Source organism: Emydura macquarii, unplaced genomic scaffold, assembly GCF_026122565.2.
Source record: "Emydura macquarii macquarii isolate MOO-44397 ecotype Brisbane River unplaced genomic scaffold, CSIRO-AGI_Emac_v2 contig_2321, whole genome shotgun sequence".
Classification (NCBI taxonomy): Eukaryota; Metazoa; Chordata; order Testudines; family Chelidae; genus Emydura; species Emydura macquarii.
In genome coordinates this window covers 1939108-1961491 of record NW_027132458.1, presented here as the reverse complement: position 1 = coordinate 1961491, position 22384 = coordinate 1939108, and the positions used below count along the sequence as shown (strand labels likewise).

Sequence of the window (22384 nt, the reverse complement as noted above, 5' to 3'; positions counted from 1 at the left end):
TCGATCTGACGGAAACAAATATAGAAATATATTGGAAAGAAACTTGTCACCTGAGAAGCAGTTCCTTAGGAGAGGTGAGAGTGAGCAGGATGGAGGAAAAAGGCAATTCTGACAAACACAATATCACTAACTATGGTTTTCAATGTAGTATTTCTGCTCTTTCCTTGTTCCAGTTTACACTAAGCAGATAGTAGTGAGTGGTGAGACTAACAAGGAGAGAATGTCAGAGTAACCAAGAGTACAAACTCCCCTATTCACCACAAATGCCACTTCCATCATGTCTGACAAACAGATTAATAAAGGAGAGACAAAAGAGACGCTAGCTGTGGCTAAAGTTAGACAGAGAAATCTAAATCAGCAGTCTCTTTTTATGGACAAAAAGGAAAGGGATATTATCACACATCCATTGGATAAATGTGGTCTTACAGGATTCACACCTCTGGGCCCTGAGATTGTATAGAGGGCTTGGTCAGGCTAGTCTAGCAACATGTTTAGGAGAAACCAGCATAGCCATCAAAGCTTAGAGGTAGGTTATCATAATTGGCATTTCTATGTTACATATCTAGTATTAGTTTTCAAAGTGCTAACCATAAAGCACTATTCAAAAACGTCTCCAAATCTCATCTCCCTCCCAAGTCTACCCACAGTAGAGTCACTGAGTAAATACTCTCTCAGAGCAGGAACCTCCTTCTCTCAATAGAGTTATATTGAACATCCTTAGGCAGCCCTTCATAGGCTTCTTAGGCCCACATTCTGTGGTCTTGAGCAGCTCATCATAGGTGGTTAGCAACCCTTAATGAAAGCCTGGATAGAGCAAACATAACCGGTTCGCAAATTATATAGAATGTCAAGCATAAGGGAAAACATGTTTTAGGTCCACCCATGTGTTATCCCTCTCTTTGCTTACATAGCACTGATCTTTTTTCAATTCTAATTATGTGTGTGACCTCTGCCTCATCAACCCTGCAAACCTCTTCTCTAAAGCACCAGTATTCAAATGACCCATAACATAAAAACATGCATAGTGATGGGATATGCTTAAAAAAGAACAAGCAAGAATGCTACTTACTCGCTACACATCTGGTTGAAAGCACTGAAATCTGGCCCATAGGCAGCAGTGGGTTAGAAAGAAAAAGAATGCCGATTCCACCTTCGGATTAGTTGTCCCTGGATCTAGTGATTGGGAGTGGGGGAGGTGAGATAACAGCTGTCCTATTATGTCAGTCAGTTAGGGCAGTGGTTCTCACGGTGATCCATGAACCCCTTGGGGTCTACAGACTATTTCTAAGATTTCCAAAGAGGTCTGCACCTCCATTCAAATTTTTTAGGGGTCTGCAAATGAAAAAAGGTTGAGAACCACTGAGCTAGGGAGCCATGATGCAGAGTAGGTTGGGCAACTAAGATTGGGCCTTACTGATTATAGAATCATAGAATATTAGAGTTGGAAGGGACCACAGGAGGTCATCTAGTCCAACCCCCTGCTCAAAGCAGGACTAACCTCAGCTAAATCATCCCAGCCAGGGCTTTGTCAAGCTTAAAAACCTGTAAAGATGGAGATTCCACCTCCCTATGTAACCCATTCCAGTGCTTCACCACCCTCCTAGTGAAAAACGTTTTCCTAATATCCAACCTAGACCTCCCTCACTGCAACTTGAGATTATTGCTCCTTGTTCTGTTATCTACTACCATTGAGAACAGCCTAGCTCCATCCTCCCTGGAACCCCCTTTCAGGTAGTTAAAGGCTGCTATCAAATCCCCCCTCATTCTTCTCTTTTGCAGACTAAACAAGCCTAGTTCCCTCAGCCTCTCCTCATAAGTCTTGTGCTCCAGCCCCCTAATCATTTTTGTTGCCCTCCGCTGGACTCTCTCCATCTTGTCCAGATCCTTTCTATATAAGTCTACAAATATTCACTGATACGCTTGGGACACATTACAACTCATTTGGGCATACACCTTCATACTTTCTAATGGCATACAGTAATGTTGCGGGGTTAACCCTTGTCCAAGTTTGGAGAAACTGCATTCAGGATTAACTGAATTGTACGGGATAGCCCAAACAACACAAACAATTTGGCTAAGTCTTGGCGAATGTTTCTGCATGCTTTCCCAAAAACTGGAGAGAGAGAAATGTCATTGTAAATGAACTTCCTAGTACCAATGTTCAAGTAAATTGCCCATTAACCCTCAGGTACAGAACTCAGCAACAGAATACTCTATTCATAGTCACTGACATTGTGGGAGAGTGCCTAAACTTGCTTTGGATCATGGATTCTCACACGGTGAAAAAAAAAATCTATATACCGTTTGCCTGTATTTAAGAACCTCTACAGTTTCTCTGCACATCTTTGAAAAACTCAACACTTGAGATTCTCCAGTCCATTCTGTCCTTTATACCGAAGTATTGCCAGTAGAAGCAACGTTGTACACTTCTGTTGGCAATGTCATCCATGATTCAAACTTAAGTAGTGTTTGAACAAGTGGAGTTGCTTTTGCTTGGATAAAAATTAAATCTACCACAGGCGATTCACTGTGCAAAAAAACCTCTCAGCTCCTCTAAAACGGCAGTCGGGTCCGCCACTTCAATTTCTTGTGCAACGAACCCTTGTAGTACTCCACATGATGGCAATGCTAATCTAAGGCTTTGAATCAAGTATTCCATCTTGTTACAACTGGTTCCAGAGGTAATGTCAGACTTTCAACTCCATGGTTGATAAAATAGCCTCTGAAATGAGCACATCTGAGGGGGTGTTTGCAGAACAGCTTTTTTATTACAGCACACAGCCCACTTCTGCATAGAAACGGCACCTGCATTCACCTAGTAAATCTGTAATATGGGCCCAGCAATTGTTTAAAATGCAACTTAAACTGTCTTTGAATGACTTTCACATGTACTTTCCATTATCTGTCACATAAGCCACTACATCTGAAAAGTCTATTTCATGTTGCATAAGATCTTTACAACAGTTTGTGCAACTGTGGAGTAGTTAACACGTTCTAATCTTCTGAAACCTGCATCAGCACCATTAGAATATTTGCAACATACTGGTGTAGGTTGTCTGTATAGTCATCCACAATTACAGCTAAATGCGGATTCTTCAATTCAGTGAGAAGTTGCTGCTTCTTCAGTTCAAAGACATAGGTAAGATGGACTCATCTCAGTGCATTTGCTTGCAGGATACAGCTCCCATTTTGTACGTGCTCATTTAGGAATTCTTGCATTTTGGGATTATCTGTTTTTTCTAGTGGGATGTTTGCACTACAACAGGCCTCCACCCACTCTTGTACTACCTTTTCTCTGTATTTATGATTTTCATTTTGTTGTGCAAGCACACCACTAATCGTGAGCTGTTGCTTTGCTGCTGCCACATCGCTGCTCTCTGCTCTTTGTTCTTTTTTTCCATTGCTGCAACATGATGTGGTCCTTTAATGTGGTTGACTATGCGGTCCTTTTTAATATAGTCAAGAACTATGCCACAAATTATACAAAATAACTTCCCTTCATTCACATGGAGCACATCTTTGCCGAAGTCTTTAACTTTATCCTGAGGCTTAACCATTTTAGATATTGGTACTAAACAGCTCAAATAGCCGAAGCACGAGGTGGAAAATCAGAAGGCATTAGCGATTCTGGAAAACAAATGTAATTCCAGAAAACACTGGTCCTACTGATCACAGATGTTGCACTGATAAGCATGAAGGTGAGTGAGGTTCTGGTATAGGTCTGTTTCGCTGACTGCATCAGATTTGATGTGGCTGTCTACTGCAATTCTTTCCAGGTACTGGCTGGCATTTTCTCAGTTTGTTTCTTTATATTGTGACTAGTTTTGGAGGGGGATGTAGGTCATTTTAATTGGCCATGGTGTGTGCCAGTTACCTAGATAGTGGAGTTGAGTCATGGTGAGCTTTTGGTGACAATCTGAGGATATTATTTTTAGGAAACTACAATTACAGTTAAGTGATTTTCTCTTTTTTCCAAGGTAAGCATCCTCACTATAGTCATACTCTTTGGAGACTACAGAGGTAAAGGGAAGTGTCTCTGCTAGGGAACCTGCAGAAGAAAAACCAGGACATACATACAGTGAGAGATTCTAAGCTATGCAAGACAAAAAAGGAGGAGGAAAGAATTGTAACTCAACTTGGAAACAGATATTATAGATGAAATTTTAATTCACACAACACCTTGTCTAATAGCACTGCTTAGGGAGCAGCTGTGACTACCTTGTAAGAGTAGAGTTATAACTGAAGGCTGCCTACTATCATTTGTGTGTTAGAATCCATTTATAATTAATACAATTCTCAACTGACATCGTGCTAAAGAATCTTTACACAGGTAATGTCTAAGTATTCATGTGTTTCGAAGTATAACCATAAAACACTATTCAGAAATGCCTCAAAATCTCATCTCTCTCCCAAGTTTACCCAGTGTAGAGTCAGAGTAAATACTCTCTGTAGTACAGGAACCCTCTTCCCTGAATAGCGCTATATTGAATATCCATGGGCAACTCTTCATAGGCTTCCCCGGCCTACATTCTGTGGTCTTGAGCAGCTCATCATATGTGGTTAGCATCCCTTAATGAAAGATGTAAGTGTGTGAGAGAAAGTGCTAAATCTCTACTCCTGCCATTATCATATGCAATTGAACAGCAAACACAACTGGTTCCTCCCTTTTTGGCTAAAGTATAATAGATCATTGATTGATTTTAGTCTATTAAGTACATAGGATATTTTCTACTAGAAGTATTGCAGAGTTGGCAATACTTGAACTGCTTCCTTCCCCTTATCCTCAAGAGAGAATGCATACATTGCCAAAGCACCTTTCTGATTCAATGAGTTCCTCACTCTTTCCTTCCTCACCTTCTCCTCATCATAGCTCTGCCTTGATATACCAGTCTTATGTGCAAGTTTTATATGCAATCACACTTAACTCTGCTCTCCTCGAGGATTCCTTCACTCAGGGTTTCCAAACCAAACTAGTTTCAGAAATCTGGGGAGAACGGAAGGAGACCAAAGCATTTGTCACAGGATCTGATGGCTCAAAGTGATAAACTACAGCAGATCCCACACCCCTGCAAGTCATGATCATCCCTGAGGCAATATAAACACCAGACATGTCCATTGTTGGCAGGTTTTTCCCTATTGCAGCATTTCTGGATGCCAGTATGGAGTTCTCCATTCCAGTTAAAACAACTTGAACTGGAGGAAAAAAACCACTAACAGTACTCTGAACTGTCACCTTGGACGAGCCAAGACAAAGGCATTATGGAAGACTAGTGCATGGACACTTCAACAAACCTGCTGAACCTAGACAAAATACCAACATTTTCTTTAAAATAAAATAGGAAAAAAAACACACTACAAAAATTTGAATATCAGCATTTAGCTGAAGGAAGAGAGGCAGAAAGGGATAACTAAACAGGTAAGCATCAAATATAGAGCAGGTGCTGAATGGAGCTCTGAACCATTATGTGGAAAGAAAGGAAACTGGCTAGAAGTTATTGGCCACTGGATTGGGCAGGCAATCATGTGGCACCAGCTGGTAAGGTGGAGCTTTGAACATCTGATCTGTCATGTGCCAGAGACACAAGATCCACAGAGTGGGGAGCGCTAACAAATGGTTATTCTGCAGAAAGCCTGAGACAAGCACATGGGGTCATAAGAGTTGCCCCGGGTTAGCAAATATTCTTATAAGGCCTACCCCTAAATGGGCCGGTGACCAAACCAGCTGATCCAATTTTGAGAGGGGAGTTAGAAAGTTTCTGCAGGTTTTCCAGTTCTCCAAAAGATGTGTCTTTTAGGAGGTACAAAGACGTGGAGAGTTAGATTTCCCATTGATTCCCCAACATGAAATTTTTAATACTGTATATTTTAGTACATAGTTTTGAAGCTTGGTCTATGGCAATTTACATTATCTTTACTTTGGATAAGACACAGATCTGTGAGAATCATTTTGTCAGATTCATTTTCCTTGGTTATATATCTTATCACTGTATGAAAAATGTCTGAAGCCTGGCCCCTAGTGGCACTGAGGGAGACTAACAAGCTACAAGATAGTAAATCAGGCTTGCTAGTTAGCAGTACATTTTCTGGTTCTTGTAGATGCTTCCTTACATTTTTCTTGAGAGATTTCTATGACATTTATCTTTCTCTCAGAAGGAAGAGTATGGGACTGATAGGTATTTTACATCTCTTTCTTTGCCTAGAAAATGAGCCAGGAATGATTTCAAAGTACCTATACTTCTCTGACATCAGTAAGAGAAAAAGATTCAGATTTGTCCTAACTAGTGGCAATGGGTTTAGCCTTCTAAGAAATGAGTCAAACCAATTTCAAAAGATTCTTGTGACTGAAGCAAGAGTATGCATAAAAACTCATAGCTATTTGTATAAGCATCTATAGATATTTTGTATGGCTGATATGAGAGGCTGATATGATGTTGGCAAATTTGGATCAGATAGAAAAACATCGACTTGAGGAGAGGCTTTCTAAATTAACAAAAGCTCTTTTTTCCCTACCAATCAGGTGAAAATGTACATGGCAGAATGTGCTGGGTAATTACATACAATATACTGGCATCCAAATATAGTTTGTCAGAATTCTTTTTGATACAAAGTTTACTGATTCATATTTTTTCCTCAATGGTCCATAATTCAAATTTAATTGGGCAGTCTCCCTAAGAACTGTTATGACTCTTGAATCTGTTTCTATCATAATTAAGGGTTTAAATTCATCTTAAGAAGCTTAATATTTTTGTATTAAGAAATCTATCTTATAAGGCATATGTCTTACACTTTTATTTACAGAGTTGCCCCATAATAGAAATCTTCTGAATGGCTAGGGTGGAGGTAGATACCTATTTCTGGGTTAAACAGATTCTTCAAAATATTGAGAAATGAGGAATAACTGTGCAGTGTTATCATGAACTGTCAAACAGCTATACTTCACTCCTGAGATGGCTGCATTTTAGTGGTGGATGAAATGAAATCTGTGCAAAAACTGCCCATAATTGCAGCATCTAAACATATACAGAGGGGTTTGGGGGTTTTTTTAACCTAGACATCAGCAGTTAGCAAACAGGAAGATAGTATGTATTACTCAACTCTCTAACAGGAGAGACCCTTTACAACTAGCTCAGAACATTATTCCATATGCTGGAGTCCATTAAAAAAAATCCTCACCAGGTCACCACATGAAAGTAGAAGGCCCTTAGGCCAATGATGATATTCACACCTGGTGCCCAGTTGAAATATTGGTTGTTTGTTTTTTTTTTTAAATGAAGCTATTCTTAGTGTAAAAAGAAGGTTTGGCAAAAAAGACAATTTCCTTTTGTTTTCTATTTTGAACATGGAAGAAGAGAAAAGAAAATGATAGGGACAAGCCCAAAGGATTTCAGGATGACTCTGATCTTTTGCTTTTCATCAGTACTGTCTGTATTTCTCTTCTCAAAGTCATTCCTTTTCACTGCATATTAGATTTTTATCCTTTGCTGGAACTTTAGCTAGGTAACAGGTATCTGGAAATAGCTCTTATTAGCATGTAGTATCTCTAAGCTAGAAACTAAACTCATAAGAACTGCATGATGTGCAACAGCCTATTCTCTCATGTTGATTCTCTTAAAGCCCTCTTGCATCTCTTGAAATGAACAATGAAAATGTATGAAGCCAGTCCTATAACTGTAACTCATATTTGACCAGTTAAATCTAGCAGCTAGCAATCTAGGTATTTAATGCTACGAAGTAGTAAGCATGTCTAACAAATCAATCCCCCCGTCTGAAGTCATGGTCCAAAAGTACCATTTGTCATAGACTGTCTTTGCCATTATTCTACCACTTCTGAACTACCATTAGGTCAACAGCAGTAGCAGCAAAACATTTTTAAAAATATAACTATCAATCAAAGAACACAACAAAAAATACACAGGACTATCTCAGAGCCCAATGGTTGGCAATCAAGCCAGCTTCTTCACTGATGCAACAAAAAGGAAGTGAGCTGGATTATGTGGGCATATATAATTCCCTTTCTTGGTAGGATTCCAGAGGCTTTAAAGAAAGTTCTCACAAATTCTGCAAGGCTTGAGATCACTCTTGCTACCATATATAACTTTAAGTAAAGTTACCCAAGGAAGGAAACTATAGTGAATACTTACCCTTTAGAGAAAATTTCCTTAGTATTAAGAGTTAAATGAAATTATTTTGGTTCATGTAGCAGACAAAGTGCAGCTGATACCACTATAATATAAAAAGTTAACAGCAAATTTATATTATTTCTGAATTGTCAAATAATTTATTTATAGTAATAACATTACGAAGATAAATTCAGATATACTGAACCAGATTCTTTTCCTTGTTCCAGATCCTCTGTGCTGCTCTGGTGGTGAAAAGGGGATGAAAGCCAAAAGATCTCTAGAGCGGAGCATTGACCCATTGTGGGAGAATCACCAGCTGGCTTTAGAGCTAACACAGCCAACACCTATGCCATTCCTACTGCAACCCTCAGCAGAAGGGGGTGGTGTTAGAATCTGAAGGAGGGAGAGATGTAGCCCAAGTGCTACTATACTGTAGCTATTCTTGACTTGGCATATTGGCCCTTAAGGCTACTTTAAGTACACCAGCGCTGGGAAAGAAAAAAGGGTTACTAACCTTTCGTAACTGTTGTTCTTCGAGATGTGTTGCTCATGTCTACTCCACGCTAGGTGCGTATGCGCTGCATGCATTGTTACTGGAGATTTTTCCTTTAGTGGTATCCATTGGGCCAGCTCTAATGCCCTCTGGAGCCATGCACATATGCACTGGTATAAGGGGTGCCTCAGGCCACGCACCCTCTCAGTTCCTTCTTGCCACTAATTTTGACAGAGAGAAAGGACGGTGGATCATGGAATAGACATGAGCAACACATCTCGAAGAACAGCAGTTACAAAAGATTAGTAGCCATTTTTTTTTCTTCGATTACTTGCTCATGTCCATTCCATGCTAGATGACTCACAAGCAGTGAGTGCAACACTGCTCTTCCTAAACTGGCATCGTCTTGGGCCTGCTGGGTGATGGCATAGAGGGACGCGAAGGTATGAATCGACAACCAGGTTGCAGCTCTGCAGATGTCCTGGATTGGTACCTGCAGGAGGAACACTGCTGATGAAGCCTGGGGTTTTGTGGAATGAACCACCATGATGGCTGGCTGGAGATGGGATGTTTGCCTGCTCGTAGCAAGCTTGAATACAGGCAGTTACCCAGGACAAGATCTTTTAGGTTGACAGCGGTAGTCTTCTCATCCATTCCGCTATTGCTACAAAAGGTTGTGTGGATTTACGGAAGGGATTAGTTCTCTCAATATAGAAGGCAAGGGCCCACCTGACATCCAACATATGAAGCTTATATTCCTCAGAGTTTTTGTAAAGTTTTGGGAAGTAGAGGGTCAGAAAAATGACCTTGTTGTTATGAAAATGTGACACCACTTTTGGCAGGAAGGGTGGGTAGAGGTGGAGCTGGACCTTGTCCTTGAAGAATACCGTATACAGCAGTTCTGATGCAAGAGCCTTGAACTCTGAGACCCTTCTGGCCGCGGTGATCGCCACTAGGAAGGTGACCTTGCAAGAGAGAAGTAGTAGGGAGCATGATGCTAATGGCTCAAAGGTTGGGAGGCGTAAGTTTTGACAGGACCAGGTTTAGGTCTGATGCGGGGGGATCAGCTCACAAACCTGAGGATAGAGTCTTTCCAACTTTTTGAGAAACTAAACCATCATTTCGTTGGATAGCACTGATCTGCCATTCGTGGAGGGTGGAAAGCGGAGATGGCTGCTAAATGAACCTTAATAGACAATAGTGCAAAACCCTGCTGTTTTACATAGACCAAAATATCCAAGATAGACTGAAGAGAAGATCGAGATGGAGAGATCTCGTTCGATGGCTCAACAAATAGCCTGGTGGAAGGCTTTCTACTATCTAGCAAGATCTGTTGAACCTGTTCTGAGCAGGCCTGTTCTTCATCATGAAGCATCCATACCATTATTGCAGGGAAGTGAGGTCTGGATGAAGCAACCAGCTGCAGTTTTGTGAGATCAGGTCCAGGAGTTTGCCACAGAGCCTGGACTGGTCCCATTGTGAGCCCTCCCCAGGAGCTGTGCAAACAAATCAGATGTAGACTCCTTGTTCTATTATATAAATGAGATAGAGGTAGAGAGAAATGTTTATGATAATGGTATAGCACTGTTTAGTGTGGCATAAGTGGACTCCATCTTGTTAGTTTCTTGAAGTGAGCTCTTTCCTGAAACTTGTACTATTGAACCTAAAAATATCTTGATAAATTCTCTTTGTGTGTGTGTGTGTGAGTGAGGAATGTATGTGCAGGGCATAAAAAGACACCAACCTAAACTGCTCTAACAACAGAAAGGGGAGTGAAGACACCAACTGCCATCCTAACCCTGAAGGCCGAAGAATACCTATCAATGATCCTAAAGTGCAAATTAACAACCCTAAAGTACAGAAGGATCCACCTTGGGAACAAACAAAGTACAGAAATAAGAGAACAGTCAGGCTTTCAATTAGCTGGTGATTAACAACTATACTGAACACAGAGGCAGCATGACACAGCAAGGCCCATAGACTTACATGAGAGCCAGCAAGTATAAAAGATGGGTAAAAACATGGAAACTTTGGGTCTCATTCTGCAATTGTCATTTTGGAGCATCAGATTCACATCTGACAGATGTGGCCTAATTGGCCACTAGGCTGGCTCGAGCAACGCATAAAAGGACTGGGAATTATATCACACCAGCTTGTGCTGTATATCACAACTTTATGAATGTGTGTGTGAATGTGACTGCTTTTTGATTTTCTTACATGTACAATAAATGTGGCATATTGCCTTGCCCCCTGAATAAGATCCTGCTAGTCTTTTCTAAGTATAACACCATCACCACATCGATGGGCATGGCCACCTTGAAGGGAGCTGCTGCAGCCAGCATGTCAATCAGGCTAGGTGACAGCTCTTTGACCCCCTCAATTTCCAGACCCAGATTCACAGTGACCTGCTTCAGAAGGTCCTGATGGGCCCTGAAATCGTTCTGTGGCAGCAGGTTACTGGATTCCGCAACAGCCTCGTCTAGAGACAATGAGGAGACTTGTGCTCAAGGAGGGGCCCTTTCCTCTTCCTCTGCTTCTACCACATCCACCAGAACCATCTCCTGGACATCTGCACCAGGGTCGGAAATGGAATCAGGATCCAGTGTCAAATGCGAAGAGGCGGTAGCCTGTCTCTCCGAAGTCACCGAGTAGGAGTGGTGGCATGGAGGGACTGGCACCGGGGGGAATCCCCAGGGGTTCCAGTATGGCCACTGCATTGGCCAGTGGCCCGCTGGCCAAGCACAGCAGAGGGCTGGTACCAAAATCCAGTGGCATGTAGGCTGGGTACCGATGATGTGCCCTAGGCGAATGAAGGGAGCCCCCTTCAGATTGCGAAGAGGAATCTTCTCTCAGGTTCCACCGTGGGGCCGAACCCACTTCTACATGGGTGTGGCCAAGGTTCCAGGGACCAGCGACAGATCAGTGACCACAATACCGGGATTAAGGAAGGTTTCCCCCTAGAGGTTGCCAGAGGGCTGGTGCTGAGAAGGACCCTGGCGCTCCCTGTACTCTTCTGCCTCCAGCCGCCTGGGCTGGCCCGTTCCCCTGCGGTCAGCTGGCCCAGGAGTAAGACGAGGTCCTTTGCCACTTTGAACACCCCTGGGATCATCAGCCCGCTGGCACCACGGCAGCTTCTGGGAGTCAGCATAGGGTCCCGCACTGGCCTCAACACTCTCAGCAGGGTCGATGGTGCCATCACTGGCTCAGTGGGAGGACAAGTGGCCTCCCATAAGTCTCACTGTGCGCTGGCCTGTCCCCGCTCGTCCCTCTTTCTGTACCAGCAAGCACCCTCTCTCGGTGCACTGCTTCTTGTGCTTTTTCCTTGGCACTGGAGATGGTGAATGGTGCCAGGAAGAGCATGGCGCTGGGGGAGCGCTTTGCACCAACACTGAAGTGCTTGGCGCCAAATTGGAGCAGCTCGGCTCCAAGACTAGTCTGAGGACAGCCTTAATGAGGATGGCCTTCAGCTGAATGTTTCTGTCCTTTTTAGTGCAGAGTCTAAACTCTCAGCATATCTGGCATTTGTCCTTCATTTGCATCTCCCCCTTCAAACACTTTAAGCAGCTGGAGTGTGGGTCATTCACTGGCATCGGTTTGCCGCAGGAAGAGCAAGTACACAACTTAAAGCCCAGGGACCGGGACATGCCCAGTTCCTGGGGCTGGGAAGTTCCTCGATGACAGGAATTAACTATTTACATTACTATACACACTATTACTAATTACAAGAACTACGTACACTAAACTACAAAAACTACAAACGAAGGATAGTCTAAACCACTAGGAAAGAAGCCTTGCCACAGCTAGAGGAGCATTCCAGCATCCATCACGGGCAGTAAGAAGGAGCTGAGAGGGTGCGTGGCCAGAGTTGCCCCTTATACCAGCACATATGCCCGCATATCCAAAGTGCACTAGAGCCATCCCAATGGATACCACTAAGGGAAAAATCTCCGGCAACTGTGCTGATGCAGTGCACACACACCTAAGCATGCCATGGACATGAGCAAGCACTCAAAGAACAAGAGAGAGGATCAAGGAGCTGCAAATAGCTTCATTTTGAGCCAACCCACCCCAGTTGTGTCCATCAGATACTGGATGCAGATGACAAATTTAATCCATTGTGCATTTATGTCTAAGAATGCTGGACAGCATAGCATACTAATGGCAAAATACACCTAAAACGTCACCTGTGGGTAGTTCTAGTTAAGTATTTCAGGTATGATTTATAGTACTATTTGTAAGGCAAAAGAAGATACAGAACCATAAAATGTAGTACCTATTGAAACAGATCCTCAGCTGGTGGAAATTGTCATATGGTAACTCACAGCAGCTGAGGATCCTTTGTATATATCTATGAAGTAATACAGAGTAATTCAGTAACTGTGACAAACACTTTTTCCTCTTATCACATGATATGCAGGGATTGCGTTTTTGCCCTGATGCCGAACATCCTTAACTCGAATGAGGGAAATCAATGGAAGTAGAAGGTGCTCAGAATTTGATAAGAGGTACTTAATCTCCCAGATTCAGGCCAATAATTAATACGAAAACTATGACATACTCACTTCAATCTCGGGCAGTTTAGACCAAGTGCTGTGAGAGAAGCATCTGTAAGGTTGCTACAACCAGAAACACATAGTGACTGAAGTCTGTGGCATCCTCTACAAATTTTTACAATGCCTTCATCTGAAATTTGCTGCAACAAATAAAAAAGGTTGAAGTTTATCCTGCTATCAAGTAATTTGTCTAGGAATAAAACTAGAGCCATGCAGTATGACACCATCAGATCAACAGTGTGTATGACAAGATGCCTATTTTCATCCACAAAATGGAAATCACACACCAGTTGAAAACTCTACTTCTTTGAGACAGCCACCAAATAGGATTCCTCCTCACCCACATCTTTTTGTAGATTTGGGATTCTGTTCTAAGGCAGTGTGAAGCTGGATTTTCTCCCATCCTTGGTGTGGTTTTCATGTGGTAAATGTTTTAGTTTATAATCACAATTTGTATTTTTAAGGGAGCTCTTCCCTCACACAAATTTAGGGATTAACTAAAATGTCTAGAGGGAACTGAAGCACTAACAGAATGAAAGATGAGGGAGAGGTTCATGCCCAATGTCACAGACTACCAAAAACTAAGAGTGATCACCACCTGTCTTGCACTGGAGACAGTGGGAATCCTGTTGTATGGGATCTTCAAAGAAGCAGAATTAGAGGTAAGCAACTATTCCTTATGCCCATTTTACAGAAGATATGTTGAAATACAGAGATTTGTCCCAAACTACCCAGGAAGCATGTTGCAGATCCAGGAAAAGAACCCAGACCTCTCATTTCCCTGTTCTTTGAGTTAATCTTTCATTAGATTATTCTGATTTAGCCATTCTGATATAGAGATAAACTAACTTTTGTTAGCTCTACCTGGTACTGAATTTGCATGGTCATTCTCTGAAACAGGCATAACTGAAAACAACTACTCAATATCAGTTGCACATGTGATATGAATAAACTTCTAAGACACAATGAAGGATTATAATATTTAGGAGCCAGATGAATTGTGTCAGTTTTGCTGGATCCTCCTTTCTGAAAGAAGTGTTTTTTCCTATTCTGGTAACGTCTCCCAAATAAATGATCCTTTATGTTAGAATAAGCTCATTCCTCTCTCGATTGTCATTCCCATGTAATGAAAACATTGATTTCTGCAGCCCTTTGAGCTGATTGTGTTTATTGCTTTTATGAGCTAATTGTCTAGATATGTTACTATAACTACAACTTACGTCTGATGCTAACCACTACCACAAACATTACTTTTGGTAAGAAAAAACCCCAAACCAAAACAAATAACCCCCAGAAAACAGTCTTGGAACTAAAATTAGCACAGCACGGAAAGAGATGCACTAGTAATGTACATATTCTCCCATCTGAAAACCTGAAGCACTATTCATGACTATAAGATACTGGCAAATTAAAAAACAGGCACACCACATAGCTACATCTGATGTAAATCCTCCTGGATCCACAGACAGGAGGATAGATTTTAGAGTTTCCATTGTGAATCATTTTAATTTGATAGACATACTGAACCATTTTAGTTCTAATACCGGTCCTGTACCTTCTGGCATTGTAGCAAGAGTGTACATCTTAAATTCTTGACTAAATGGTTCCTATTATTTATATGGAGCCAACTATCTAGAATTTCTCTTATTTTTGTCTTTGACAAATTTTGACAATAGTACGCAGATGGTTGAACATGACCCAGTGACCACTAGAGATGGGTGGAACTCTATAATAATTTGTAAACCAAACTCTTTCTCTCTGAAATTATCCAAGATTTCACAGCACCTAGATCCTTTTCTTGAAAGAGTAAAATTAAAACCAAAGATCATATAAATTCTGAAGGCAATACCACTTGAATATGAGGTGGTATAATAATCTCCATGGGCAATACCAGTTTACTTTGTAACCATGTCTAATGTAACCATGTCTTTGTAACCATGCTAACTTCTAAGAACCACAAAAATGGACCCACAAATCTTACTAGGGATGGATTGCACTTCTGAGTTTGGTAAGTTCCACAGTGCTAGTCATTGAAACACGTAAGGGACAGGCTGTACCAGCACACTTTGTAGCCTCTGAGAAGATGCTTCATAGCAGGAAGTTATTGGGCCATATTCTCTAAAGCAATGCACCATGGCCCCAGAACTGATAACCAGTTTACAAAGGATTACCCCATTATAAAGGTAATCTTCCAGTGACACAGAACCAACAAAGGAGCTCTTACACAATTCATACTCTCTAGTACTAGTACAACAGAGAACATGGAGCAGGGATAGAATGTCCTTGCACTATACTAGATCTTCAGCAACACTTTTGGCCCCCAGTGGCTGTTGTAACCACATGTAAGTTAGATTAGCCTGAGGCTGTGCTATCAGTTGCAGAGGGAGCAGCCTACCTGCACAGAGCTACATCAAGACCCAAACTGGTGCTCCATGCAGGTTAGCCACATCCCAGGATCTGGACTGTTATTTTGTGAAGCATCTTAATTCCTTGAATCAGAATATTTGTCTTACTGAGTTTTATAAACTCTGCAGATGTATTTGAACTAAAACACTTTATTTGATTTATGGAGCTTAGAAATTGTGGTGATTGCATATTTCTCCACTCAAACTTAGTTTTATGGATTTTATTTATGCTAGTTTTTGAATGCAAAGTTTTTAAGTTTTTTGAAGCATACCACTTGGATTAGAAAGGTTATCCCAACTCTTCAAGCAGCAGTTGCAGAATTTATACATTCTGCAGAACTCTGGAAGTTCAAATATTCAAATTAGCCTCCCAATCTCAAAAAAAGTCCTATTAATTAAATCTTACAAGATAAACAAAAAACATTGTGAGGGTCCCATTTTTGAAGCCAGATTGCTGAAGGACACTGAAGTATTTTTCAGTTTGAATTAAGATCCTTCATAGGATGAAGAAATAGTGGAATGGTGATATCACAAAAGTTTAGACACTGAATGTTTAGCAGCTGGAGCAATGAAGAGAGACAGATTCTTAGTCAGACTTTTTTGTTTTTTGTTTGTAGTAACATCTACGTAAGTGACTAACATTTTAGATGCAGAAAGACTCTGTTAAAGCTTCTATTCACTTTGCCTTTCAGTTAAGTTGTTAGAGCTCACAAACATCCATGAGACCTCCCAGAGGTCCTCCAGCAAAATCAGACTTCTAAGGTTAAAATCAAACTGGAAAAAAAAATGGAAAAAAAAAATTCAGGCCTTCTTTATACTGCCAAAAAGGGCAAAAGCTCTACCCCTTCCTTGACCTTTAAAGAAAATAAGCATGCAAAACTTCAAGAAAGGGATACGCTGTTTTTGTTGTTTTTTTGAGAAAGTTAGAGATTGAAAGAAGTAAGGACTGTAATGGAACTTGCCTTACTGTCTCATCCTAGACGGCACAAGCGCTGCATTCACAATGTTTTTAACTTCCGCAAGAACTCTAGCTTGTTATGTTTGCAGTGCTCTGAAATGTTCAAGCCTTTTGCATTTATTAAGTCCACAATTTTCCATCAAACCTTAAGACAAATGGTCCCATGCCATAGTATTCATTGAGGAATAATGAATAAAACAGATATGAATATTTCAGACCAAGTAGTTTTTGTGATATGCTCTTGCAATAAACAGCAGAAAACTTTTCCAAAAGTAAAAAACTAAAAAATTTCCATACCCCTATAACTGAAGAATGGATAGTCCAATTAACCTCAAGTCTCTCTTTTTAATTTTTCTTCTTCTTTTTTTTTTTTTTTTTTAAAGTTCTCTTGTCCATAAGTAGCCATTAGAAAGTTCAGGCAAAAAGAAGATTTTCCCCCAGCTTACAAAATTAGATTGGAGTAAAAATAAGGCTTATCAAATGACGCCATAAAACAAATATATTTTCAGTACAGTGTGGGCTGCACTAAATTAGATGCACAGCAGCAATTTTCAGTCATATGTAGAATGAACAATAAATCCCTCCATATCATGTTGAGAATGTATGCTTTTCTCTCCTGCTATTAAGGACTGTCCTGGCATAATCTACCCAGCTGTAATGCTACCAGTAATTTTTTTTTTTAAATATCCAACACCCAAGAATGTGCTAGGTACCTCACAAACATGGTCCGTGCCCAAAGAACTTACAATTAAAAATAGACCATAGATGATAGACTCTAGGGCTTCAGGGCCTGGGAGAACAGGGAAAACATCAGTAAGACTGCATGGTTCCTTTGGTGGTAACACAGTCCATGATAGTTGGCTGATTACAGTTACTAGTTAAAAGCTAAAGCTATATACCACTAAAAATAATGTAAAGCCAAAGGTTCCAAAATCTACATTCAGCTGTGGAAATATTCAGATGATTTATGGCCTCCAGGCAGCACATGGCATGTTCCACTCAACTATTTTATCAAGACTGTGACTGAAATATTCTGTGACTTGTGTCCTAACTATTCAAACACAGAACACTTGAATTCATCAGTCTGAAAAGTGCTTTGAGATCTTTAGATGAAAGGTGCTATAAAAGTAAAATGTACTCTTTCAGAGCTTAAAATACATACTGTGCATGACTGCAAATTCAGGATTGCAAGCTCACGACAGTGATTTTGAATGTGTTTCAGAGCTTCATCTTCTAACTGTATTAATGAGTAAAAAATAAATTAGCAAGGAAGGAATTAAAAGCAGCACTATAAATGTACATACTTTATAGTATTAAAAACCAAAAAGACTAAAAACAATATTATCTAAATTCAGGGAGGTTTTCAAAATACCAAAATATAAAGTTTACTCCTAAAGGATCATCTTGACACGCAAGCAGTTATGTACCTGTGTGCAACCTCTAAGAAATAGTGCTTTTAGTCCACTACACCCTTTCACCAGTGCTTCAATACCATCCTTCGTAATCTGATCAGACCAGGAAAGATTCAAATGTTCCAGATTTCTGCAACCCTCACTGAGAGAATTAAAAAAATACATAAAGTTAAATCCAACCTTAGAATAGTGATAACAAACTGTGCCAGAGTTCTACAGATACATCATGAGAAAAGATCACACACAAACCGTACATATTATATCTTTAGAAATGCTAGGTATAGTGCATATCTGGGGCGTATACACAGTATTAAGGTTAAAGACATATTGAGAAATTTGTGATTTCAGTACGTTTTTAAATATTCTTTTAACATGAACAATAACTATTCTTACCTTAACGCTTTCAAAGAGTTGTTGGTGATGGATACACAGGATGTCAAATCCAGATGCTTCAGCTTGGAACAGAATTTGCTAAGGCTATAACACGTGCTGCAAAACAGCAGACACACTAAAAATACCTTCAGCCACTTCTTTTTTCAAATTTCACTATCACATTTGAAAGGCCTTTCACCTACCTGTCAGTAATTTTTGTACATCCATTTAGATTTAAATGTTCAATGTTTCTACAGTTCTGTGCAAATGTCCTAAAACAGCAATAAAGAGTGAAGTTAATGACATTTTATATGAAGCAAGTTATAATTCAGACACTAGAGTGCACTCTCCCCTCAACCTCTTTATCTAATATACAGAAACAGCCAACAATTTTGAGATGTGGGCAACAAAGTAATTACTTATAAAGCAAATTTCAGACACAACCATCACAGCAGCTGCTTCTTTCTTTTGCCAATGTAAGTTTCTGTGTCTGTTAACTTGCAAAACCAATGTAGCTCCCATCATTTTCCCTCAAACTTGATTTTAGGAAGATTTTCTGCTCTCTACTAGATCTGTCCCACTTTATACTTATTAACTCAAAACACCAACAGGAACAGAAGAAAGCAAGTATCACCACATTTGGATATCCAACTCTAGTTAAGCCTCTAGGCAGAGGATCACACACTTTTTCTCTTGTATTACTGAACTCTCAAATGGGCCACACATTAGGGGGACAATCTTTCCTAAGTCAAAGGGAAGTGAAGATACCCAACAGGCTACAGGATCAGGCCCTAAAGCTACTGGACTATTCATATAGATCCCCCTGGGCTCTACTTTGGTCATTCATGAGCTATAATATGTGCAACTGAATGAAATACTTCCATCAGCTGGGTCTGAATTGTAAAGATGAATGCTATTACTTTCATGTTAAAAACCTGTATATAATAACATTACCCTAATTAGCCAGAGGAAATATAAGTATCAGGCTGTACAGATGAAAAGAAAATTTACAGTTACACAGCATTTCAGAACCGTGTTCTTATATCCAGGTTTCCTCCAACTTTATTAATTTTATGAGCACAGTTGGAGGAACACACACAAAACCAGCTTTCCCTGGAGTTCTGCCTTGGTTAACAGACCCAACTACACACTCAGCCGGTAAAAAGTTCCTGGCTCTCCAGTGTGGATAGAAAACAAGGTGAGGGATGCGGGGGGAAAGAGAAGAAACAGTTTGAAGTTATATAGTTGATAGTTTCCACTTGAATCCTCAAAATGGCTATTCCAAAGTCCAAGTATTTATTGGAGGGAAACTTATATTTATGAGACAAATGGGACACAAGAGATTACTCTCAAAGTTTTCTCCATTTTGCTATAAACCTATTAGGAAAATTGTGTACCGCAAGGCCCTTGTGTGGAGTGTTCTGATACGGGTACCTGAACCAAGCAATATATACACATCTGACACCCCTTTCAGTAATTGGAATTAATTTTAACAAGGATAGGAAAACAAAAGGGGTGAGAAAGCAGATCTGAAAACAGAACAGCACAAAAAGGGAGTTAAACAGAAAGGTATTTTCAGACTAATTATTTGAAAATTAAAGCAATCTTCCTAACTCTATTTCCCTAAAGAAAGCTACTATTTAATGGATTTTCTCTGACTACATCATCCCACCCATACTTGGAATGTGTATAGACTACAGCCTTTTCTCCTAAAATTTCCCACAGTTACTATCACCAATAGTAGATACTGTGGAAGCACTAGTGTACATGAGTCACCAACATGTTAACTATGTCTTCTAACCCTCTCTTACTTCCTGATTGCATCATTTACTTGTATGATCTCATGAATATTCTGTGTACCTGTTTACCTAATTTATCTGTATAGCCTCATACATCTTTTCAGCACCTTCCTGTAATCTGAATCACAAACAAACAGCTGTAATATAAATGTCAACTCTCTTAGTGTTCCTTAAAAGAGAAGAGACAGGGGCACTAGGAGGACCTGATTCTCTCAGCAAATTCCAACATTTGGAAGAACCAGCCTCAGGATTTGAAGTGACTCAGAGAGGATATTTAAGTGCTCCTTGACTTCTCTGACATGGGCCTCACTGCTCATCTAAGTGGAAGCATACTAAGAAGTCAAAGTTACACTGCAGATAACTGATGAAAGGTAAGTTATTCCAGAAGGACAAGAGTTTCTGACTGAAAAAAAATAAGGAAAAACTAAGGTTTCCTCTTAAGAATATTTTATTAAATTATCAAGTTATTCAGTTTTTAAAACAGTTGTAAAGGTTAAAAAGATTTCCAGATATCTTCACGGAGAATATTAGTGATAGTTGGGTTTGATTTTTTTTTCCTTTCCTTTTAACAATCTGGAAAACAAACCTTCCTTTTATAAAACATGGCTTTTTTTCTTAAAAGATGTTGCTTTGTTCCTACATGATCTTTGTTGTAAGTTTTATATTTTTATTGGTTCCAGAATAATTTTTCATTTTAAAATAGGAAATTTTGACTGATTACAGCATTAACTCTGTTTTACAAAGCAGAGTCTGTTCTATTTGAAACTGAAAATTTGGTTGTTTCTTGCTTTTTTCTTCTCCTCTTTATAAAGAAATTCAGTTACCAGTATGGGTTTTTCATTTTGAAAAAGAATGTACTGTTTCTTGCCAACTTTTTTTTTTTTTATGTTGAAAAGAAAATTTGGTTGGTTCTATATAAGGTTTAGCTATTTAAAAACAAGAAGGCTTCTATTGAGAAAACATGGTTTCTCTTTTAAGATTGACTAGTCATGAAAAGGAAAGAAATAACTTGTTCACCACAAATTTGTTGAATACTTACATCAGAAAACTTTTTTTGGTCAGGTGCAAACTAGTCTGCAAAAATATGTTCCACTGTCAAGCATCTAAAATATTAAAAACTGGGAAAACTGAAAAGGCTCTCTCACACTGTTCTCATTACTTAATTCATTTCAAGAAAATATTAACTATTCTTTGCCCAAACTGGAATTCACATTGAGTCATTACAGTAAGTCATTCAGACTTGTACAAAGAGGTCTAAAAGTTGTGGATAGATTACTTACTTCAAAGCAGAGTCTCCAACACCAAGACATCCTCTCAAACTAAGCTGTCTCAGGAATCCACCACACCTTTTGGAAATATTTTCCACCACACGACCCTTAAAGCAGATAAAAATAAAGTCTGAATACATGTTATTCAGACACACCTAATATTCTAAACAAATATGAAATCTCAATGCTGAGTCCTCACCCCAGGCATCCTCCTCCAGAAGGAGATTACTAACATATATAAGGAAAAAAGTACTTGTTCACTGAAAATCTGTTCTAACTCCAATTTAAGTAAATTGCCAGACTCCCACTCACTTCAGTGGTATTAGATTGAGCCTTCAGGCAATCTGGTAAAAAGAACCACTGTTTGCTTCAGCAAAACTTACTAGTAAAACATTGCTGAAACAAAATTTGTTGAAAGAGAAACTTGTACACTTAGGCCTGGTGTACACTACAGACTTTTGTTGACCAAAGTCAGCTTTGTGCCAAAACAGTAATAGTGTACACACTGCAATCCCCTCCCTCTCTTCCCCCATCTGATCCAACTCCCCTAATTTTGCAACAAAATAAACGACCTCAACAAGAAGCATAGAGCTTTATGCGCCAAACTTTTAGTGACAAAGCATCAGCTTAGATACCGCGCTTGGTTATGTCATGGTAAATGGCCTCCAGGAAGTGTCCCACTATGCTCATCCTAACTGCTCTGGCCTTCAGTTTGAACTCCGCTGCCCTGAAGCCATCCACCCCTCGCCCTTTAAAGTCCTGGGAATTTTTGAAATTCCACTTCCTGCTTGGTCGGAGTGGAGAGCTCACGTCTCATCTTCCCGGCTGACCATGGCAGCTCCACACATCAAACACTCTCCCCACCTGGAGCACACTGGAGCTTCTGGATCTGATCCACATTTGGGGAGAGGAAGCTGTGCAGTCCCAGCTCCCCTCCAACCAAAGGAACTTTGATACCTACGGGCAAATTTCTCATTTAATGGAGGAGAAGAGCTATGAACGGG

At 40.1% G+C, this 22384-nt stretch overlaps 1 protein-coding gene across 8 annotated transcripts in view; it reads right to left on the bottom strand.

The window, feature by feature from the left end:
• FBXL2 (F-box and leucine rich repeat protein 2) overlaps window positions 1–22384 on the bottom strand; it is a 119904-nt gene that overhangs the window by 37003 nt on the left and 60517 nt on the right. For 7 of the 8 annotated variants that reach the window (XR_010922121.1, XR_010922122.1, XR_010922118.1 and 4 more), the window contains exons 5-10: window positions 21393–21487; window positions 18517–18585; window positions 18335–18430; window positions 17957–18083; window positions 17692–17766; window positions 13176–13306 (exon numbers count right to left, since the gene is read on the bottom strand). Coding sequence is in view for 1 of the 8 variants with exons in the window: in XM_067560888.1 (XP_067416989.1) it covers window positions 13176–13306; window positions 17692–17766; window positions 17957–18083; window positions 18335–18430; window positions 18517–18585; window positions 21393–21487 (593 nt within the window). In the remaining 7 variants the exon portion in view is untranslated. Of the gene's footprint in view, window positions 1–13175; window positions 13307–17691; window positions 17767–17956; window positions 18084–18334; window positions 18450–18516; window positions 18586–21392; window positions 21488–22384 lie in introns of those variants that run through there. The other variant, XR_010922123.1, reaches the window with a different exon arrangement.